Here is a 19129-nt window from a genome sequence, read left to right as displayed (position 1 = left end):
CTCTACAGGTTTATATCCCAATTTATCATGAGAACATTCATATATTGTATAGGCATCACTTATAGAAAATTCGAATATTTCCTCTAGAAACCTGCGAAGATTTGCAGCAGACGAATTTACATTTTTGTATTGATTTATATTATTTATGTCCGTACAGAAGCAATGGCGGCAAATCAAAATTTTACATTAACGCAAACCGTATTCAAGGAGGCTATCACTGAAGCGTTGAGGTCTATAAAGCAACGATTCCGAAATCGACAAGATGTGCTGCAAGTTGAAAATAATAGCGGGAACAGCCGTGATGGTAGCGATAAAACTGATGATAATGCCTCAAATAGCGAGAACAAATTAGTTTATAATTAGTATTAATAACATTGTGATATCAAAAGTCAACCATGACTAACGCGTCTTTAGAGGGTATCAGTCTCCAAGCCTTTTCGTCATCGAAATTTTGCAATCTTGCCAAATTGTCTTTACCGCGGGACATATTACCCAAAACAATGCCATACTGGAACTCAATGACACTTGCGATATTATTGTACTCGAACTTGCTGACTCGCTGCCGAGATCAATGACTTCCTGATAGATGTAACACTACGCATTCTTCGGATACCCGTTCTTAGAGGATAGATTCTTAATTTTTTTGTAAATAGCCTTAAGATCTTGTGGCCACATATGTTTGGCGGCGTCGATGCTGCAAAGATGTTAAAATATTTAGGTATGCCTGTATCAATATGATTGTGACTACTTTACTATTCAGAATATATTTCTTTAGTAGAATGAGCAGAACAGCGCGATTAATATAAAGAAATTATAATATTTTTATTTAATAACACAGAGAAAACCGATGATATATTCCACCGGCAAAGAAATTTGTATTGGCGTATGTATTTGATTCTTTATTACATGATATAAAAGTGTTTCATTACATAATAAAGAAAAAATATATATATCTATTTTCAAATATGTTTGTCTCTCTTATAATTTAAACTCTAGTTATATATGTATATATTTTCTTTCCAAGCCGTTATTATTACACAAATCCAGCAAAGCTTGCCAATGCTGTGTCGACAAATCGTGTCGCTATGTGTCGGCAGAGCGTGCTCCACACATGCACCTCACATGCCGACTCAACTGTTGCAAATATGCCGACACGCCTATGCGCAGATGTGAATGCGCTATGCTAGCACAGTGCCGACAGTTTGCTATCTGGGATAAGGCGAAATGCCTTGCATTACCTAATTTCAACCGTAAAATTACTTCAACTTTATTTCCTATTTACTTTCTTTCAACGTCGATTCGACGTAAGTTGGGCTTGGTCGAACAGACTTTTGAACCTATCAGAAGGTCGAATAAACGTAATTTCGCCCTATTTTGCTGCTTGGGTAAGGTATCGATACAATAAATAATAGTATAAAAGCTACATTTGGATGGAACGGTAATAATTTACACATCCTACTTCTATAATTATGTTACCCTTAGGAAAATTTACTTTAAAAAACTTAAAATAAACTAGAAAGTTTACCAAAGAAATTACTATTGATAAACTATTGATAAACTAGAAGTGATTTCGAACCAAACTTTAAGTATTTCTATAATATACTTTAAAGGTTACTTTAAGTTAACTCATGCAATTACTATTAATCACCCCAAAAAAAATATTTTGTCATTTAGTGGCTCCCGCTTGATTTTAGAGGATTTTCCTCTGAAATACGGTCTCAAGAAGATATTTTAAAATCTAGAGGAATATCCTCTAACCATAAGACACTAGACTTAAGATTGCAGTCCTCTTAATACTAGAGGACACTGATTTCCGATATTCACCCGGAATAAAAAAAAATTATTTATTTCGAAATTTTATTACTATTTTATAACTAAATTTGTTTCTTAAGATGCAGTCTATGATTATAAATATTTTCTCGTATTTGAAAAACACACTTACCTTGGTGGGATTCGAACTCGGGACCTCTGGATCGTGAGCCAACTGCCTTACGTGGTAGACTACTTCTTAATTTGATGTAAGTGTTATATATAGTCTACATATGTCATAACCAGCGCAAATATATAATTTTCCAAAAATCATCTTAAGAAACAAATTCAGTTTAAATAGAGTAATAAAATTTTGAATTGGATATATGATATAATATTTCTTAATGTCTCGTGTGGTGCAAGTGTGGTGAAAAAGGGAACTTGTCTTTTTAAGTATACTGTTGAAACAACACGCATAAGTTAAAATCAGCTTTAAGTATTACCTTTATAAAAAGTAAATTTAAAGTATATTTATAAGTATTACGTTTGTTAAAAGTAAATTTAAAGTATATTTGCGACTTGCTTATAAAGTTTTTATTGAGGTTAATAACTTAAAGAAAACTTTACGCTCGGCTGTCAGTATACTATTAGTCTACTATTATACTATTAGTATACTATTATTACGGCTAGTATACTTTATAATACTTTAAAAAACTTTAAGTAAATTTTCCCAAGGGTAAAATCATAATAGCGTAATAAATGAAAACGACTCATAGGAATAAATGTGATATTTATGAAATAAAATTAAGTATGAAATATACATTTAAGAAATATTACTTTAATGATTGTATTATCTTACGCGTTATTAACATTCCATACAGACGAAGCAAATAGATGCTATGATATACAGGATACCTTTAAACAATTGTTTCATTTTCTAACATTTTTCAGATATACTGTAATATAATCGTCATATTTTTTTTACACAGAAATACTAACGCTAAAATTATTCAGACATTGTCACTACTAAAATTAAAAAATCAGATGAAGGGTTAGGTAATGTACATATTTTCATATATCTCTCTCATTTACTACCGATCATCATTTCATAATGATACATTTGCAACGAAATAGATACGCCACTACCCAAAACATATATCTGTAATCTAAACACAAGTTTTTATATTCTGGAAACGATACAAGTGTCTTAAAATACTTTTTACTTTTTTATAAACAGCATAAAATATCGATACAATCCGAATAGTATAAAAGCTACATTTGGATGGAACGGTAACAATTTAGACACCCTACCTCTATAATTATGTTAAAATCATCAAATATACTGTAATATAATCGTCATATTATTTTTACACAGAAATACTAACGCAAGTTATTCAGACATTGTCACTAAAAAATCAGATGAAGATAGTTTGTAATCATACAAAGATACTGTTTAGGTAATGTACACATCTTTTTAATTCACATATCTCTCATTTACTACCGATCATCATTTCATAATGATGCATTTGCAACAAAATAGATACGTCAACAACATTCGAAACCCTCGACTGGAAAAGGCATTCTTCTATTCGTTGTGACGGATAAAATCGTATAATTTCAGCACTCAGCAGTGGATTCACTTCAATTAATGCGATTTTAAGGCGGAGCTCAATTCAAAGAATCCTCGTTGTTACTAAATATGCTTACAAAGCCTGTGAATAACGCTAATTTCGGTGCTATGCGCAGGTCTTCCCTTTTCGTGGCTGTATCCTGATCGGGCATCATCTTGTCCGCAATATGCTCATAGACTTTTCCATTTAGCATTAACATAAAAAATAAAAAAGCCGTCGTACCATCTGAAATTGTTATATATAATTGTCTAGGTATTATAATCAATTTTATAATAAGTGTTTTCTCTCCGATAGCATAAGCAAAATTAATTTTAGGAAATCTAAATTATTTTATCTCTTTCTGAAGGTAGAATAAAAAAACGAAACTAAAAATCAAGTTCTTTTTAAATAATAGACAACTTGAATTAATTATAATTAATGGCTTTTCTCCTACCTAGGTCGTCCTACCTAGGTCCTAGGTCGTCAAGAGACCTAAGTCGTCTACAGACGATTCCGAGTCTCGACATCGAACTCGCGAAACTCATGTTCGACCGTTAGACGCCGTGCCGTCGTAAGCGGTGAGATCCCGACGACGGGCAGAGGCGCCGTACGGCAAACCGGGCTCGTGCGGCGACCGGCCCGCGAGGACCGGCCGCCTAGTAGTGTGTCACATTGTTTTGAGCCTTTCGACTCACGAGACTCCTAGAGATATCATTGCCACCTTTGACTAGAGAGGATACGGCCTTAGAGGCGTTCAGGCATAATCCCACGGATGGTAGCTTCGCACCACCGGCCGCTTGACCGAGTGCGTGAACCAAATGTCCAAACCTGCGGTTCCTCTCGTACTGAGCAGGATTACTATCGCAATGACTGGTCATCAGTAGGGTAAAACTAACCTGTCTCACGACGGTCTAAGAAACTACTTTGAAGCAAAAAATGTTCTCAACATTTACAAAATATTTCATTAACTAATGTATGGTCGTGGCCAAAAAGGTTGTCCGACTTTTTTTATAAGTTTTGGAACGCACTCTGTCATGTGAGAGTTGATGGTCCCTGCTCACGGCCATAACCTAAAGTTTCGCAGTGACACATTATGACGGGAGGTTGGCGGCCGTGTTGAGTGGCGGACGTGTTATCGTTGGCGGGCTAAAATAGTTGTAATATAAAGCAATTTTGCGAGGTAGAGAAGGCTGAAGTACGATATTAGAGGGTGGCAGGACGTGTCGGAGATTAGCAAAGAAAAATTTTGCTGTATTTGAGCCCCCCCTCGGTGGGGGGTCCAATCTCGAAATATGCCGAAAGAAAGTTCAGGTTATCGCAAGACTAGAGGGGAGAGCGATTTTGGCGGGAAGGAGAAAAGGAGCGAGAACGCGCTCAAGAAAGAAAAAGTAATCGACGGGTCAGTAGAGGCAAGTGTCAAGGAATTGAAGGAAATCGACAAAGAATTGGGCTGAAAGGACAGAGGAGATAAGAAGTTAATGGCAGATGTCTCTCACAGCAACGATGAGATGGAGTTATCAGATGAAGATACAAGCAAGGTGGTGACAACGCGTAAGGAAGATTTGTTGAATAAGAATAAAGCGAACGATAGCGGTAAGATAATAGAGCGGCAGCACAAAGTGTACGTACAAGACCAAGGTAATCTGGTAGTAGCTAATAAGGATATTTATATAAAAATGACCAAGGTGCTCCAAACAAGGGCTGTGATAAATTCAAGTCGGATTTTAAAGACTATAAAATAGTCCATTGCAAGTTGTGTGTTGACAAGGTGTGTAATAATAAAGAAATGAATAAGTTAAAAATATTAGATGCCTTACATAAATTAAAAAGTTTTCCAGACATTTTTGACATGGATCAATTTAACCTCGCTAGTCTTAAGTTTAAGAATATAGTAGATGCTAACTTGTGTCTGGAGAATATTGATAAAGAACTAAAAGGATTCATGCAGGGTTATATTGATAATAGATCGATTTCGTGCAAAGGAGTAATAGTAAACTGGCCGTTTGATATACCTAAGTTGTGGGACGAACTAGTCAACAAGGAAGAAGTTATTCAGATGGAAAATATGACTCGGAAAAAGTTTGATAAGGATGGTAAATCATTTGTCATAGAAGAGATGAATAACATTGTTATTACATTAAAAGGCAATAAATTACCCGATAGGTCAGGTATATATGATAATATGGGTTTTATAAAGGTTAGACCCTTTGTTGATGCGGTCAAACAGTGCTATAAATGCTTTAGATACGGGCATACTAAGATTGTTTGTAAAAGTGAGGAGAGGTGTGCAATATGCGGAGATAAGTTTCACGGCGCTTGTAATAATGTGGCTTGTTGCAGAAACTGTGATGGTGAACACAAGTCCACGTACAAGGGCTGCCCGGTTTTTAAGAAAAACAGAGACATCAAGGTGATTATGGCATATAAGAATGTGTCGTTTCATGAAGCTAAAAGAATCCAAGCTGGCAAGGAAAATAAACCAGAAAATGAGTATGATAGGTTAATTAAACCAGAAACATGGCCGGCACTTCCCAAGACATTCGCTAACACGGTTAAAAGGGCATCGGTCCCCCAGTACAAAGAGCATCGGTCAAGAGCGCTGTGCAGGATCACCGTTTATCACAGGTCAGAGTCAGGTAGCCTCAGATAGAGAATAATAAAGCCAGGTACGATAAGTTTAAGTACTTTAAGACTAGCAGTAAGGAGCTGAATACTCCTAAGAAGCATGTGATAGCTGAAAATAGTACAAAGAAGTATTATAGCAAATTTAATACAAGAGAGGGGGATATTTTTCAAAGGATAAAAGAGGATTAGTTCTTAGCTGCTCGGATAGTGAAAGCGAAGAGGAAAAACAAAGTAGAAAAAGAAGAAGAAGAAGTACTTTGGAGTGGCAAGAATCTAACGAAGTACTGCTGGAAACTATCGTGAAACTCATGGAGTCTTCACAGGAGTTTAGAAAATTACTGTTGAATATCACTCAGCAAGCAATGTCGCAACGAAACAACGATGAAGAGGAAGGAGAAGCAAGAAAACAGGGACAGCCAGGTGAAAGATCTGCCTATAGTGGCAGGAACCTAGATAAAGTAATGGAGTCAAGTAAAATATATGGTTAAGGTTCTACTATGGAATGCCCGAGGTTTGAGGAATAAAAAGTATGAGTTGGATGCACATATAGGTAACTACGATATAGTTGTAATAACAGAGTCTAAAATTAAGGATTTACAAAAATTATCATTTACTGGTTATAAAGTTATTGGTATAGAGAGCATAGGTTTCAGCGGAGGTATAGCGATCATTATCAAAAATGATATAGAATATAAGGTAATAAAGGATCTGAGTGTGAGATCGGATTCTTTTGATATATGTGGCGCAGTGATCGGCAAAAAAAAAATTTTCATTATTTATTTTTTAATGTCAAAGCAATCATTAATAAGCCAAAATACAATATTAATTGCCAAAAAAATAAAAATTTTTTTTCAACTTATTTTTATTTACCTAACAATTTGTAATTAATTTTAAAAAAAGATTATTTTTACAAAAATTATTAATGTTTAACATTATTTTTTAATTCTTAGAAAATTTAATAATAAATCGAGAATTAAAACTAATTTTTCAAAAATAAATAATTAAATAAAAATAATTTCTAATTTTTCAAAAAATTAATAATTAAATAAAAATATTTTCTAATTTTTCAGAAAATTAACAATTAAATAAAAATAATTTTTTATCCTTGACTCTGAAACAAGTTGTTTTGGCAAAAACAAGCATGAACATATGAGGTAACTGACAATATTACAATCAGAGATACTAGACAAGACGAAGAGAACATCATAAAGTTCTTGATTACACTTATTTTACACATTAATGATAAAGCGAAAAATTGTTTTAAGAATGCCAACATTCTTTGAACAACTAAGAAAATAATTGTGAAGATTGTGAGAAAATATATCTATTAATTAACCTAGTCGATATTTATTAGATTATATTAACCTTTAGAGGCCGGGGGTGGTCGAAATATCGACCACCCAAAAAACACAAGCTATTTGATGTTTTCAGGCAAAATTTGTGTGTTGAATAAGGGAAAAATAGTAAAAAAAACAAAAACTCTTCAAGTCCTTTTCCCGGCCTCTAAAGGTTAATGAGTATAAAGCTGTTGTTCTTAAATTTTCCTTCCCTTTGAATGTGCATATAACATACAATTTTTGTAAATTTATGAATGTATTCGAAATTTCAATTTTATATTCAGAAGTATTAAATAAAGCGAAGTCAATGATTAAAAAATTATATTTATATTATCACACAGTTATCATTAAATCAGTCAACACGGCAATAAATGTGTACATATTTGACTTACAAGAATAATTTATTAACTATTACTTATATATTAATAGAGGAAAGTCCCCTATTATGAGACAGGATCCTAATATGAGATATGTTAAGCTAAAAGGCCCTATATAGGCCCCATCTGTTGATCGCACCATGAAAAAACTCCGCCATCTCATATTAGGATCCTATCTCATAATAGGGGACTTTCCTCTATTGTATAAACGTATCAGCAGATACAGCGTATTTATTCTCCAAGAAGTTTTCAATCAAGATTATTTATCCATATCTCATTTATATAATACTCTTTAAGGCTCCTGGTCCCTGAGCCGAGAACTCCGCGTTGACGATGGCGACGTACCGTCGCGGTAGAAATAAGAACTTTCTCCAATGGAGAATAAGCGAGAAATGTTGAGAATTGACACGTTGAGAATTCTTGCGTAGTATTTGCAAATAAAAAGATATTTGCTTAAAATAACACTATAGATCACTTCAGTACACTTCGAAAATACGCCGAGTTGAAGTTAAATCTACCCCTTTCCCTTGACAATTAATAAACAGCCGTAAAATAAATGTAATACGAAATCTAGTCATGTGCCTGCGCACAAGCCTGCATCGTATCACATTCGTTTTACGGCTGTTTATTAACTGTCAAGGGAAAGGGGTAGACTTAACTTGGCGTATTTTTGAAGTGTGCTGAAGTGATCTGTAGTGTTATTTTAAGCAAATATCTTTTTATTTGGAAATACTACGCAAGAATTTTCAACGTGTCATTTCTTGCTTCTTTCTCACATTCCAACATGGCTGCGATGAGTACCCAGGAGCCTTAAGTATGTCCAAATTATTTAAGAGAATCACGTGTCTTTTAAGTAGATAAAACTTTATTTTTAGCGACACTCGAATTACACTTCATAATTACTCTTAATTCAAAATTTTCATCAGTTAATTTATTAAATTTAGGTAAATTAAACATTGTAGCGTAACTAAAAGTCTTTCTACTGGTGCAGATGATGGTAAAGGTGTATTAAATTTGAGAAAAACTTCTTTAACAATAGGATATAAATTAAGTAATTCGAGATCATTCCTACTTTCAGTACTAAATTTCTGAAATATTGCTTCTACATCAGAGGCCCCAAAAGTTTCGACTACATCAGGTGTATCATAATCACATGTAAAGTCAAAAAAATCATCCTCAGCTACACTATGATCTTTTTTCTTATCTTTAATTCTACTCGACACAGAAGTAAGTCCTTCTTTTATTGCTACCATAACATTTGCTTGCGCTGAGCGACTTAAACAATTGAGCCAGTTCAATTTAAATTTAGGATGTGAAGCTGCTGCTACAGCGCTAATCCGTCCTTCATTTTCAACATCAAAAATTGGCTTGAAGCGCAACTGCAAACTTTTCAATAATCCAGACACTAACTTTTTACAAAATTGTAACTTTATTTTTTGACAAGCCAGTAATTTATTCTTGACGGATATGAGTGTGGGAAGCAGGTATCCGTAGCTAGCGACTTTTTCACCTTGTAAAATGTCAATAGCCTCAGCGAGAGGTCTATTACAATGAAGATATTCTTCCATAAATCTGTAAAATAATAATTTAACAATGCTTCAGTTTCTCAAGTAAAATTCAATTTCTTAACTCAAATTGTAAAAATTTTTAAAAACTAAATATCTTAACCTCCAATCAAATAAAAAAATTAATGGACATGAACCTAGATATCTTTATCTTTAGTAAAAAGTTCACAAAAGTAAGTAACAAGAGTAAATTTGAGTAAAAATAAATATTTTTCTTACCTAAAACCGATTTCATCAAGTGGCTTATTTATACCCAACTCATCAATATTAGTCAATATTTTCTCTTTTAAGCTAAAAATCTGCAATAATGCACGATATAGCGAGTTCCAACGGGTTATCACTGGCCTTTTCAAACTCTGACCAAAAACTTCTTTTAGTTTTTCATATTTTTTTGGAGAAAGTTGCAAGTTCCATAGCTCATTACAACGTTCAATCATCTGAGTGTAAGCTGAATTCAATTCTTTTGATGATTTTATGAGAGAAATTACGTCACTTGTAGCCAGAAGATTCAAAGTATGGCTAGCACAACGAAAATGCTGTGGTAATATTTCTTCTGAATAATCATTAGGTTTCTCTTCAAATAATTCGAGTTCAGCATGCTCTTCGTTTTCGAATTCTGTCTCAAAGTTAGTACCGACCTCTTTGTCATCAGAAATTTCTTCTGTAAATGTCAAAACACAAAATATTCAACTAAATGAAATAGAAAAGAAAATTACTCTACTAGTGTATAAAAAAGAGAATAGATATATTCTTATAAAATGCATGGAAAATATTTTGTAATCAATAAATCAGTCATTGTCATTCCTTTTAATTAAAATTAAAAAATACACATTATCAATGGTCAAATTATAACCAAATAATGATAAATTATAAAAAAATTTTAAATAAAATTTTTTAAATTGTAAAAAGTCGAGTGTAAACTTACATAAGTTTGTCGAAATTTTCCAATGTAAAAGTACAGCAAGCAAAATTAAGTATTGAAATCTAATTTTAGAGGGGGGAGGGATATATTTATCTATAAAGACTATAATAAATTATAAATGTAGACATTTTGATATTTACCGGAAAAAAATAAGTCACCTAAATTGACTCCAAATTCGCGAAACGCTTTCACGAAATTCGATCCGTTGTCTGTTACTGTGGCAATTATCTTATTCTTATTAATTCCAAATGAAGTATGGATATCTTCAATGAAACGAGCGACTCTATCGTATGAATGTGTCCCACTGAATCTTCGACATGCTATTGCATATGATTTACGTTCCATCGTTTGATTGTCAATCTTTAAACCAATTAATAAAAATTTATAAAATCCCATAATAGAAATTATAAAATAATATATAAATTTAAAGAATTTTTTTAAAACAGCAAAAGTAATAGAGAATTAAAATTATTTCTTACCCAATGAACAGTCATTCCTAAAAATCGTCGACTTTGACAAGACCACACAGCTGCTGTCGTACAAACGTTTTCAGCTTCACTAATCATTTTTTTGATAGAAGAAATGTTCTCTTTAAATGTTTTGTGTATCCTACGTTCGACAGTTCGAGCAGATAGATGAGCAAGACGTTTGCCACCTTTTTTAATTTCCATATCTATAAAAAATTATAATTATAAATTCTATTTATTAGTTAATTCTTGAAATAATAATTTGTAAGAATCAATTACCATCAAATATTTTTCTAAATGATTTTGACTCCACAGTGCTGAAAGGAACGATGTTTTCTAGAATGTAATTTATCACGTTTTCCTCAAACTGTGCCTGAGAAAAATGGCAGTACGTCTTATACTGCTCGGCTTCATGAATAACTTTCATCTTTTTTTGTTGAGCATATTCTTCATATTCATCACGCTTGTGTTTGTGAACTTTCTAAAAGGAAATATAAAATTGTTACAAAAATTAAATCTTGCAGTTATAAACACTTTTTATCGGTATTTTTTTATACGGCATCAATAAATGTAATAAACCAGTAATTTAAAAACGTATCAATGATTTTTGTTACAATTTACCAAAGATAATGAAACGAAAAACTATAATTTTCAAACTTACAACATTAATTTACTGTTTTAAGACATAAAAAGTCATATATTGTTAAAATTATACTTAAGAAAAGTGTGAATGAGTTTATTTTTTACCGTTAACACCCATAAAGTTCCCACTACTGTGATCGTACATCTTTAATTCGTCTGGCAATATTTAATTTTAAAAAACATATTAGTTATGCATATCATTATTGCGTTATAATTCACAAAGTTGTAAAATATACGAATATTTAAAGACATATTAAAGATATTTCAAAGTTTTTCGGCGTAACGTCAAGTTAGAAACGTTAAAAATTATTTATAGCAAGAATTATCTGAATAAAAGACAAATGGGAATATGGACACATAAAATGAAAATTCACAATTGTTTGTTTATAATTATTATTATGATTAAATTATAATTGCAGTGTTGGGGTAAAGTGAAGCGTGCGAAGCACGTATAGTTCATCTCGTAGTATAAAAAAGTAAAAGTATAAAGCAAAATCTTTACCTTAATGTGTGATACGTAGTTCGAGGGAATCTTCAGTGAACCGTTGATGGTATGAAATTTATTATTTTCTCTCTTACATAATTGGCATATGCCAACTATCGTGCCAATGAGAGATGATTTGTCTAAATCAGGTGAAAAGTATGTACCATCAAGGTACGCACGACGATTGCACTCTTTTAATAATTCTCTTTTAATTTTCTCTACATTTTGCACAACACCTAATACTACTGGAGTCTCTCTAACTTCTTCTCTAATTTCTTGGTTAGGAGAATCCTGGCTCGAGGTTATCAAGTTTTCGTCACTCGACATTTTACATATAGCTCTACACAAACAATCGTAAATAATTATTCTAAACTATATTCAAATATTGCACTGTTAATTTATTCACTGTATTCACGTATTGCACATTAATTATTTATACAAACATACCTTTACACCTTTACACGCTTTCCCTGAGTTTCTCAATCTTAGAATATATATTAATAAGGGGAATTGAGCATCTCCCCTCGTCGCCAGACTCAGATCTTCGATGTATCGGGTTTTGGCGGACGTCGTCGTCGCTCGAGGAGACTGCCCAACGAGTCCCCCCGGTATCTCTCTTCGATATTCCGGGATGGAAAGTCTCGGCGACGCTGACAGCTCTCTCGGCGTCGTCTCGCGTCGTACGCATATACACACGCACTCCTGATGCCCGCGGACGCCTTTAGACGGCCTTGAACCACGTGAGGAAGAATTCGCGGGCCCGCCTGGCCGCGGATCTACCGGACGACGCTCCTTCCCTCGCAGACTCCCGATTCTTTCGCCTTCTTTCGGCCGGACGAGTCGAAACGTTTTCCTCTCACTCGCGCACGTTGTCACTCGACGTGTTTATCATCACTCGACGGCGAGAAGCGAGCGAAAGAGCGAAAAAGAGAGGAAGAAAAAGAACTCGCTCGACGCACCGTTGCGTTCATCGACGCGTCTCACAAACGGACGATCAGGTAGTAGACGGGGGAGGGGGGGCGAAGGGAAGGAGGACCGCGGAAGCACGCCGTCGCGGATTTTCGGACGGGTCGCCGACACTCTCGACACTAGTCACACGCCCCGGGTAAGGGGGAAGGTGGAGAAGTAAAGTACAACACACCAAAGTATGCGGTGTCGCTCGTTTTTAAATCACCGCCGGTGCGGAGAGGAAAGAGTCACGCGCGAGACACGCGCGAACACGCGCGAAATCGCGCCGCGCCGAAACGTAGCCTCACCACCGCGATCTGCTCTCTCGCAACGTGCGCGCAAGCTCTCGTGGGTTCGCGACTCGCGACCCACCGACGGACACAGGTTTCCGAAACAACGCGCCTTCGCACTTACTCGCGACGGGCATCCGCACCACAGAACATACAATCACACTCACTGACAACACCGGAGACGGCAGCCATTATGGGAATGAGTCGTCTCGCGGCGGGTGCGTGAACACGTATCACGTCGATAAAAGAGGGTAGCGTTTCGCGGCGCGCGGGCGGCGGTCGCGCGGATCGCGCCTAATGTTATGGCGCTAACATCGCGCGTTAACGTCGCGTGAAGATTAGTCTAAACGCAAGAATATATATAAGCTTAAATTTACATATGTGAAGATTAGTCTGAACTCTGAACGCAAGAATATATAAGCTTAAATTTATATATGTTATTCTTGTCTCAAAATATTAAGTCAATCTTATTTTATTCGAGAGAAGAGAATAGGAATTATTGATTTAATCTCAATATTGTTTTATTTTTACACTACTTCAGGTTGTGATAAGATTAAACATGTCAAGAATACTTTTAGTCTCGTTATTAGAAATCTTTTCTGAGGGTGTGCTTATGCAGTCTATGCAATTTTGTGTGCAATAGCCTTAAAAGAGAGCAAGAGACCATCGTCGAATTATAGTTCATCTAGTAATTGCAAATTTTCCCAAAAGACACAAATTTTCAGTATAAAAAAATTATTTAGTATAGTTAACGTCATCGTTTCTTTTCTACTGCAACTAATATACTTTTAAAAATGAATACTTTACAAATTAATAAATGCTAATTTTCTAAAAAATTAGTAATATATTTTCTAATAATTATCAAATAATTTACTTTTTAAAAATTACTAATTTTTCAAAAAATTAAAAATATTTTTTCCCAAATAAGTAATTTTTTTAAAAATTGACAATTTATTTTATATAATTGCCAATTTTTAAATTATAAGAAATATATTTCTGATTATTTATAAATTTTTCAAACAAAGTATTACATTTTCAATTAATAAATAATTTTTTTAAATTTAGAGCTTATTGTTAGTATTTTATTAATTACCAATTTTTTGTTAATTAAAATTAAAAACATTAAAATTTTTTATTTTTGATTAATTACAAATAACCGCCGATATCATTACTAAAAACAGAATTTTTGCCGATCACTGATGTGGCGTCAAAATAAATAACACCGCGATCAAGTTCAATATTATAGCTATATACCGCAGACCGGTAGCCAGAGAGGATCCTAAAATTTGGGAAAATATCTTGAAATACAATAATGAGAAATGTGGCTCTATTATAGTGGGTGATTTCAATGCCCACAATGTTGTATGGAACTGTAGAGATACTGACTTTAATGGAGAAAATCTATACGAGAAGATGTTCAACTCGGGATACCTATGCGTCAATGTCGACACCAAATCCAGACGGAACTGTATGAATCAGGCAGCCTCAAATTTGGATCTTGTTTTTGCTGATGCTTCAATAATAGATTTTATTAGCTACCAACAATTGCCGGATACGTGGAATTCAGATCACTTCCCTATCCTTATAGAGGTGGAAACGGATGTCTCTGTGTACAAGAAAACTACGAATTGTCTATCTACAAAAACAACTGATTGGGCCAAATTTCAGGACTTTATGGAGAAAGAAATGGAGAAGATCGAGGTCGCATGTTCAGGTAAAATGTTGCAGGAAAAATATGAAATTTTTATGTCCATCATGAAGAAGGCGATCAATGTCGCTTCTGGAAGAAGGGAGGGATATAAGAAACCTACGCAGCCCGTAATAAAATCGAATAGGAAAGAAAAACAACCGGTGAGATGGTGGGATGAAGATTGTTCGAAAGCCATTAAAGATAGAAAAAAGAAGTTGAAGATTTATCTTAATCATACGGATTTGAGACACTCCTGGTTCGAATATAAAAGGGTCGAAGCATTGGCAAGGAAAACATTAAAGAAGAAAAAGAAGGAAAACTTTCACTACTTCTGTAACAGTATTACTAGGTTTACTAGCCTTTCGTATGTGTGGAACGTTATGCGAACCTTCAAGAAAGGAAAGAGTAAAATAAACTGGAACAAATGGCAGACGACGGATCGGAATCAAGTCATCAGGGAAGAGATTGATAAATTGTCGGCGCCAGGGGTCTCTTTGGAAGAAGAAGATAAGGAGCATCACAGGAAGAGAATTGTCTGGACTCTCCATTCATAATGGAGGAATTGCACAGAGCAATAAATATGATTAGGAAAGAGTCTGCACCGGGTACCGATTGCATCGATTACAAGATGATAAAACAGCTTCCCCGAAGAGCTTTGGATTTCCTATTAAGTCTGTTCAATGAGATCTGGAGTGGTAATGGGTTCCCCAAAGAATGGCGAGAGTATCAAGTCCTTTTCATTGATAAAGCTAATAAGGAGAAAGTCAGGCCTATATCTTTGTCCTCGTGTGTAGGCAAAGTGATGGAGCGCATGGTTAACGAGAGATTAGTTTGGTGGACGGAGAGAGAGGGTAAAATACACCCCCTGCAGAACGGATTTCGGCGTGGTAAATCTTGTATCGAGAATCTGACTAAGTTGACGGCGGATATTAAGGCGGCAATACACGGTGGTACTTACGGATTAGCGGCTTTTCTGGATGTCTCGTCTGCGTATGACAATGTACAGTTTCACATTCTCAATAGGAAACTGAAGAAGATGAAGTGCCCTAAAAGAATCAGATCGTTTGTTAAGGTATGGTTAAAGGATAGGGAGGTGGAGTACATCGTTAGCAACAGTGAAAAAGTTAAGAGAATATCTAGGAAAGGGTTACCCCAAGGTGCAGTATTGAGTCCGATTCTGTACGCGTTAAACACGAACGATATTACGGTGGATGTTGGTGATGACGTGATCGTGCTTCAGTTCGCGGACGACATAGTGGTATACACAACAGGGCCCAATAGAGAAGAAAACAGGACACGTGTAGAGGAAGCTGTAAATATTGTGGCCAACAATTTGGGGTTAATTGGCTTGGATTTGGAGCCTAGAAAAACGTCATTGGTGGAGTTTTCAAAGAGTGGATTCATCGACAGGAATGTGGCGATTCGGGTTAAGGGGGTATGCGTACCTAACAATGGAGAAGCTAAGTTTCTGGGATTACATGTGGACAATCAAATGACGTATAAGAACCAGGTACAAGACGTTAGGGCAAAGATCGAAAGGGCTAACTCTATTTTGCGTTATTTGAATAATGTTACTAGAGGTTCGGATGGAGGTACGGCTCTCATGCTTTATAAGAGCTTGGTCCGATCGGTTTCGGATTACGGTTGTTTTGTGTACGCTCCGGTGACTGAGCAACAGATTCTCAAGTTAGAGAGGGGTCAGTTCCTAGGATTGAGAACAGCGATGGGGTATAGAAATAGTACTCCCACGAACGTGATGTTGGCGGAGGCCAAGGTCGATCTACTTAGAGAGCGAGCGTTGATGTTGGCAAGGAACTTCTGCTGCAAGATCTTAAAATATGGCAACGAGGAGATTAGACGAAGTATCGACAACCTATGCAATAAGGAACAGTTTATTAGACTTAGACAACCTAACCTAAGAAAAAGTGTTATTTCAGTGGCGTGGGAGAAAGTTAGACCGCTTAGGAGGTACATCGGCCAACCTAAGGAAGTATATGATCTGTGGGAAAATGAATATGAGGCTTTAACGGTCAGTATTATAGTAGACATAGAAGTAGGTAAAGATGTGATGCCGGGTAAAAGGACCAAAGTTTGGAACAGTTTGGAAGATCTTAAATATGGTCAGAAGGATTTGGACTTCGTCGAAGAATTTAATCGCAAGTATGAGATGAACAGCCCTCTGGTGATTTATACGGATGGATCAAGGCCAGAGATGTCTAGTGCTACGGGTTCGGGAATAGTGTTCGAGGAGCGGAATGAGGCGTTTTATGTGAGTCTCCCTAGACATAGCTCATCATTTACGGCAGAAGCTTTCGCGGTTAAAGCGGCCCTGGAAAAAGTGGAGTATGAGAAGGCACAAGGAAAGAATATTGGCAACAGCATTCTGATTTTATCAGATTGTTAAAGCGTGTTAAAGGCTATTAAAAATAATAGGCTGGATGTGTATAAAAATCGGTACATATTAGATATTAGAAGACGTCATTTTAAACTTAAAAGCGAGTATGGAGTACTAATTGTATACGGATGGATTCCGGCACATAGTGGATATGTAGGCAACGAGGCGGCTGATTTGATGGCAAGAACGGGTGCGCAGGGCGAGGCAGACGAGAACATAGAGGTTCCTATATTGGATTATCGCAGTTTATTCAAGCAGGAAGCGTGGCAGCGAACCCAGGATGTTATAGTCAGGGAAAGCGGATACAAGGGCAAAGCTTACTTCAACTATTTTTATGATAAAAATAAGAAAAAACCGTGGTTCCAGAAAATCAAAGCTGACAGGTACTTTTATTCGTTCGTAAATAGAGTTCGAACCAATCATTACAATCTGCGTGAGTCATTGGCAAGAAAAGGTTATATCGATTCGCCGGAATGCGAATGATGGTACGAGAAGGAGGATATCAATCACGTGATCTGGCAGTGCAGTAGATACGAGCGGCAGAGAGAGAGGATGGATGAGGAGTTGATGAAGCGCAGCATTGCGGGAACTGAGGCTATTGAGGTTATAATACAGCGAGAAGACTGGTTCAAGCTTGGAGTGATTTACAACTTTGTAAAAAAGATCAACAGAATTATTTAGTTCTTCAATATATGCGTCACACAGTCCAAAAGCAGGACTGAAGGCGTCTACGCTCCTGACCCAAGGGGAGCAACTTACAAAAAAAAAAGTGACACATTATCGGAGCAGACGGACAGTCTATACAAGGTGTCAGAAAAGTTTAGAATACCAGAAAAAGTAAGCACGTGTATTTGACGTAAGGAACAAAGCCCGTCATAAAGAGGAAAAAGGAGAAGAGGAATATGAGCAGAGAATGGTAAGTAAAATGACCAGTGACCAATATTAGAAAAGAAATGTAAGATATATTAATAATATACCCATAAGAAAGTATAAATAGATATTTTAATATACCTGTAAAAAAGAAATTTATTGAAGTATAATTTGTTTAAACTAATAGATAGAATATGATAAAATCACATTAGATTTCAATGTAAATTAATAAAAGTCTTGTTAACATTAATTGAATTAAATTGAATGTAATGTAATCCTGTCATGTTCTATCTGTTATGTCAAACAGTATATTTTATTACAATTGGAAAAATAATATGCATGGATATTACAGAGGAAACAGTGGTTCGAGACGTGGAAGAAAGCTTTTAGTCAACGATGGACGCAGGTATGATGATAATTAATGTTTAAAACAACATTTTTACACAACACTAATGAAGAATTTGTCAGCATAATTAAGAATTAAGAGATTAAATTAAATTAAAATAACTTCAATTAAATTGTCATATGTCTGCTTGCAGGTAAAAGGGGAGGCAGCGTTGAACAGAGGTGAAAGAAGAATACTTAATGGGATCTGTGGGAAAGTTGGAGCTTGCTGTAAAAAAATGTAAGAATCTTCATAAAACTGAATATCTGCACTTGGAGACGAGAGAAAAAAAATGAGGGATTCGACGAACTTGCCGAAGGAGAAGGAAATACGCAATATTAAACAATTAAGAGGTATGAAAAATCAACAAATTCAACAACAAGGTAAGCTGCTGAAATGATCAAATTTCTCTTACATTGAGAAATTGTAGTGTATCATATTGCAAAATCGTTAACAAACTAAATCAATTCCTGTTTTAAACCTTTAGGAAAATGAAAAAACTACGCCTAACAGGTGAAGACATCACATAAATACGACAAAATAACAAAGCCAGCCTGCGTTCACAAATTGTGGAAAAATATATACGATTAAGAGGACGATAAGTATAGGCATATATCCACGCGGTAAAAATTTTTTATATAAAAATATATAAAAACAAAAACATATATAAATATATATAATTATATATATATATATTTATATATGTTTTTATATGTTTTTTTATGTTAATTATATATGACAACTGTTACATTTATACATATATGATTATATAT

General features: G+C 35.2%; 1 protein-coding gene across 1 annotated transcript; it reads right to left on the bottom strand.

Moving 5' to 3' along the window:
- Nucleotides 1-8624: 8624 nt before the first annotated feature.
- Nucleotides 8625-13309, bottom strand: LOC139783683 (uncharacterized). The gene is made up of 7 exons (XM_071722825.1): nucleotides 12226-13309; nucleotides 11797-12118; nucleotides 10932-11133; nucleotides 10665-10858; nucleotides 10326-10545; nucleotides 9483-9924; nucleotides 8625-9270 (listed from the first exon to the last, which is right to left on the bottom strand). The coding sequence occupies exons 2-7, from the start codon at nucleotides 12103-12105 to the stop codon at nucleotides 8625-8627; spliced, it is 2013 nt and encodes a 670-aa protein (XP_071578926.1). The 5' UTR covers nucleotides 12106-12118; nucleotides 12226-13309.
- Between the last annotated feature and the right edge of the window lie 5820 nt (nucleotides 13310-19129).

Source organism: Temnothorax nylanderi, unplaced genomic scaffold, assembly GCF_030848795.1.
Source record: "Temnothorax nylanderi isolate EJ_2023f unplaced genomic scaffold, tnyl_v1.0 TNYL_tig0530_pilon, whole genome shotgun sequence".
Classification (NCBI taxonomy): Eukaryota; Metazoa; Arthropoda; class Insecta; order Hymenoptera; family Formicidae; genus Temnothorax; species Temnothorax nylanderi.
The sequence above is the reverse complement of the archived record's forward strand: the minus strand, read 5'-3'. Positions and strand labels throughout refer to the sequence as shown.

What these genes read in the sequence shown, in the direction of transcription:
- LOC139783683 (XM_071722825.1), bottom strand. Translation starts at nt 12,105, where the DNA reads ATGTCGAGTGACGAAAACTTGATAACCTCGAGCCAGGATTCTCCTAAC. An exon ending in ACTACGTATCACACATTAAG is followed by an intron (nt 11,134 to 11,796) that starts GTAAAGATTTTG and finishes ATTTCCTTTTAG; the next exon opens with AAAGTTCACAAACACAAGCG. An exon ending in ATTTAGAAAAATATTTGATG is followed by an intron (nt 10,859 to 10,931) that starts GTAATTGATTCT and finishes AATTTTTTATAG; the next exon opens with ATATGGAAATTAAAAAAGGT.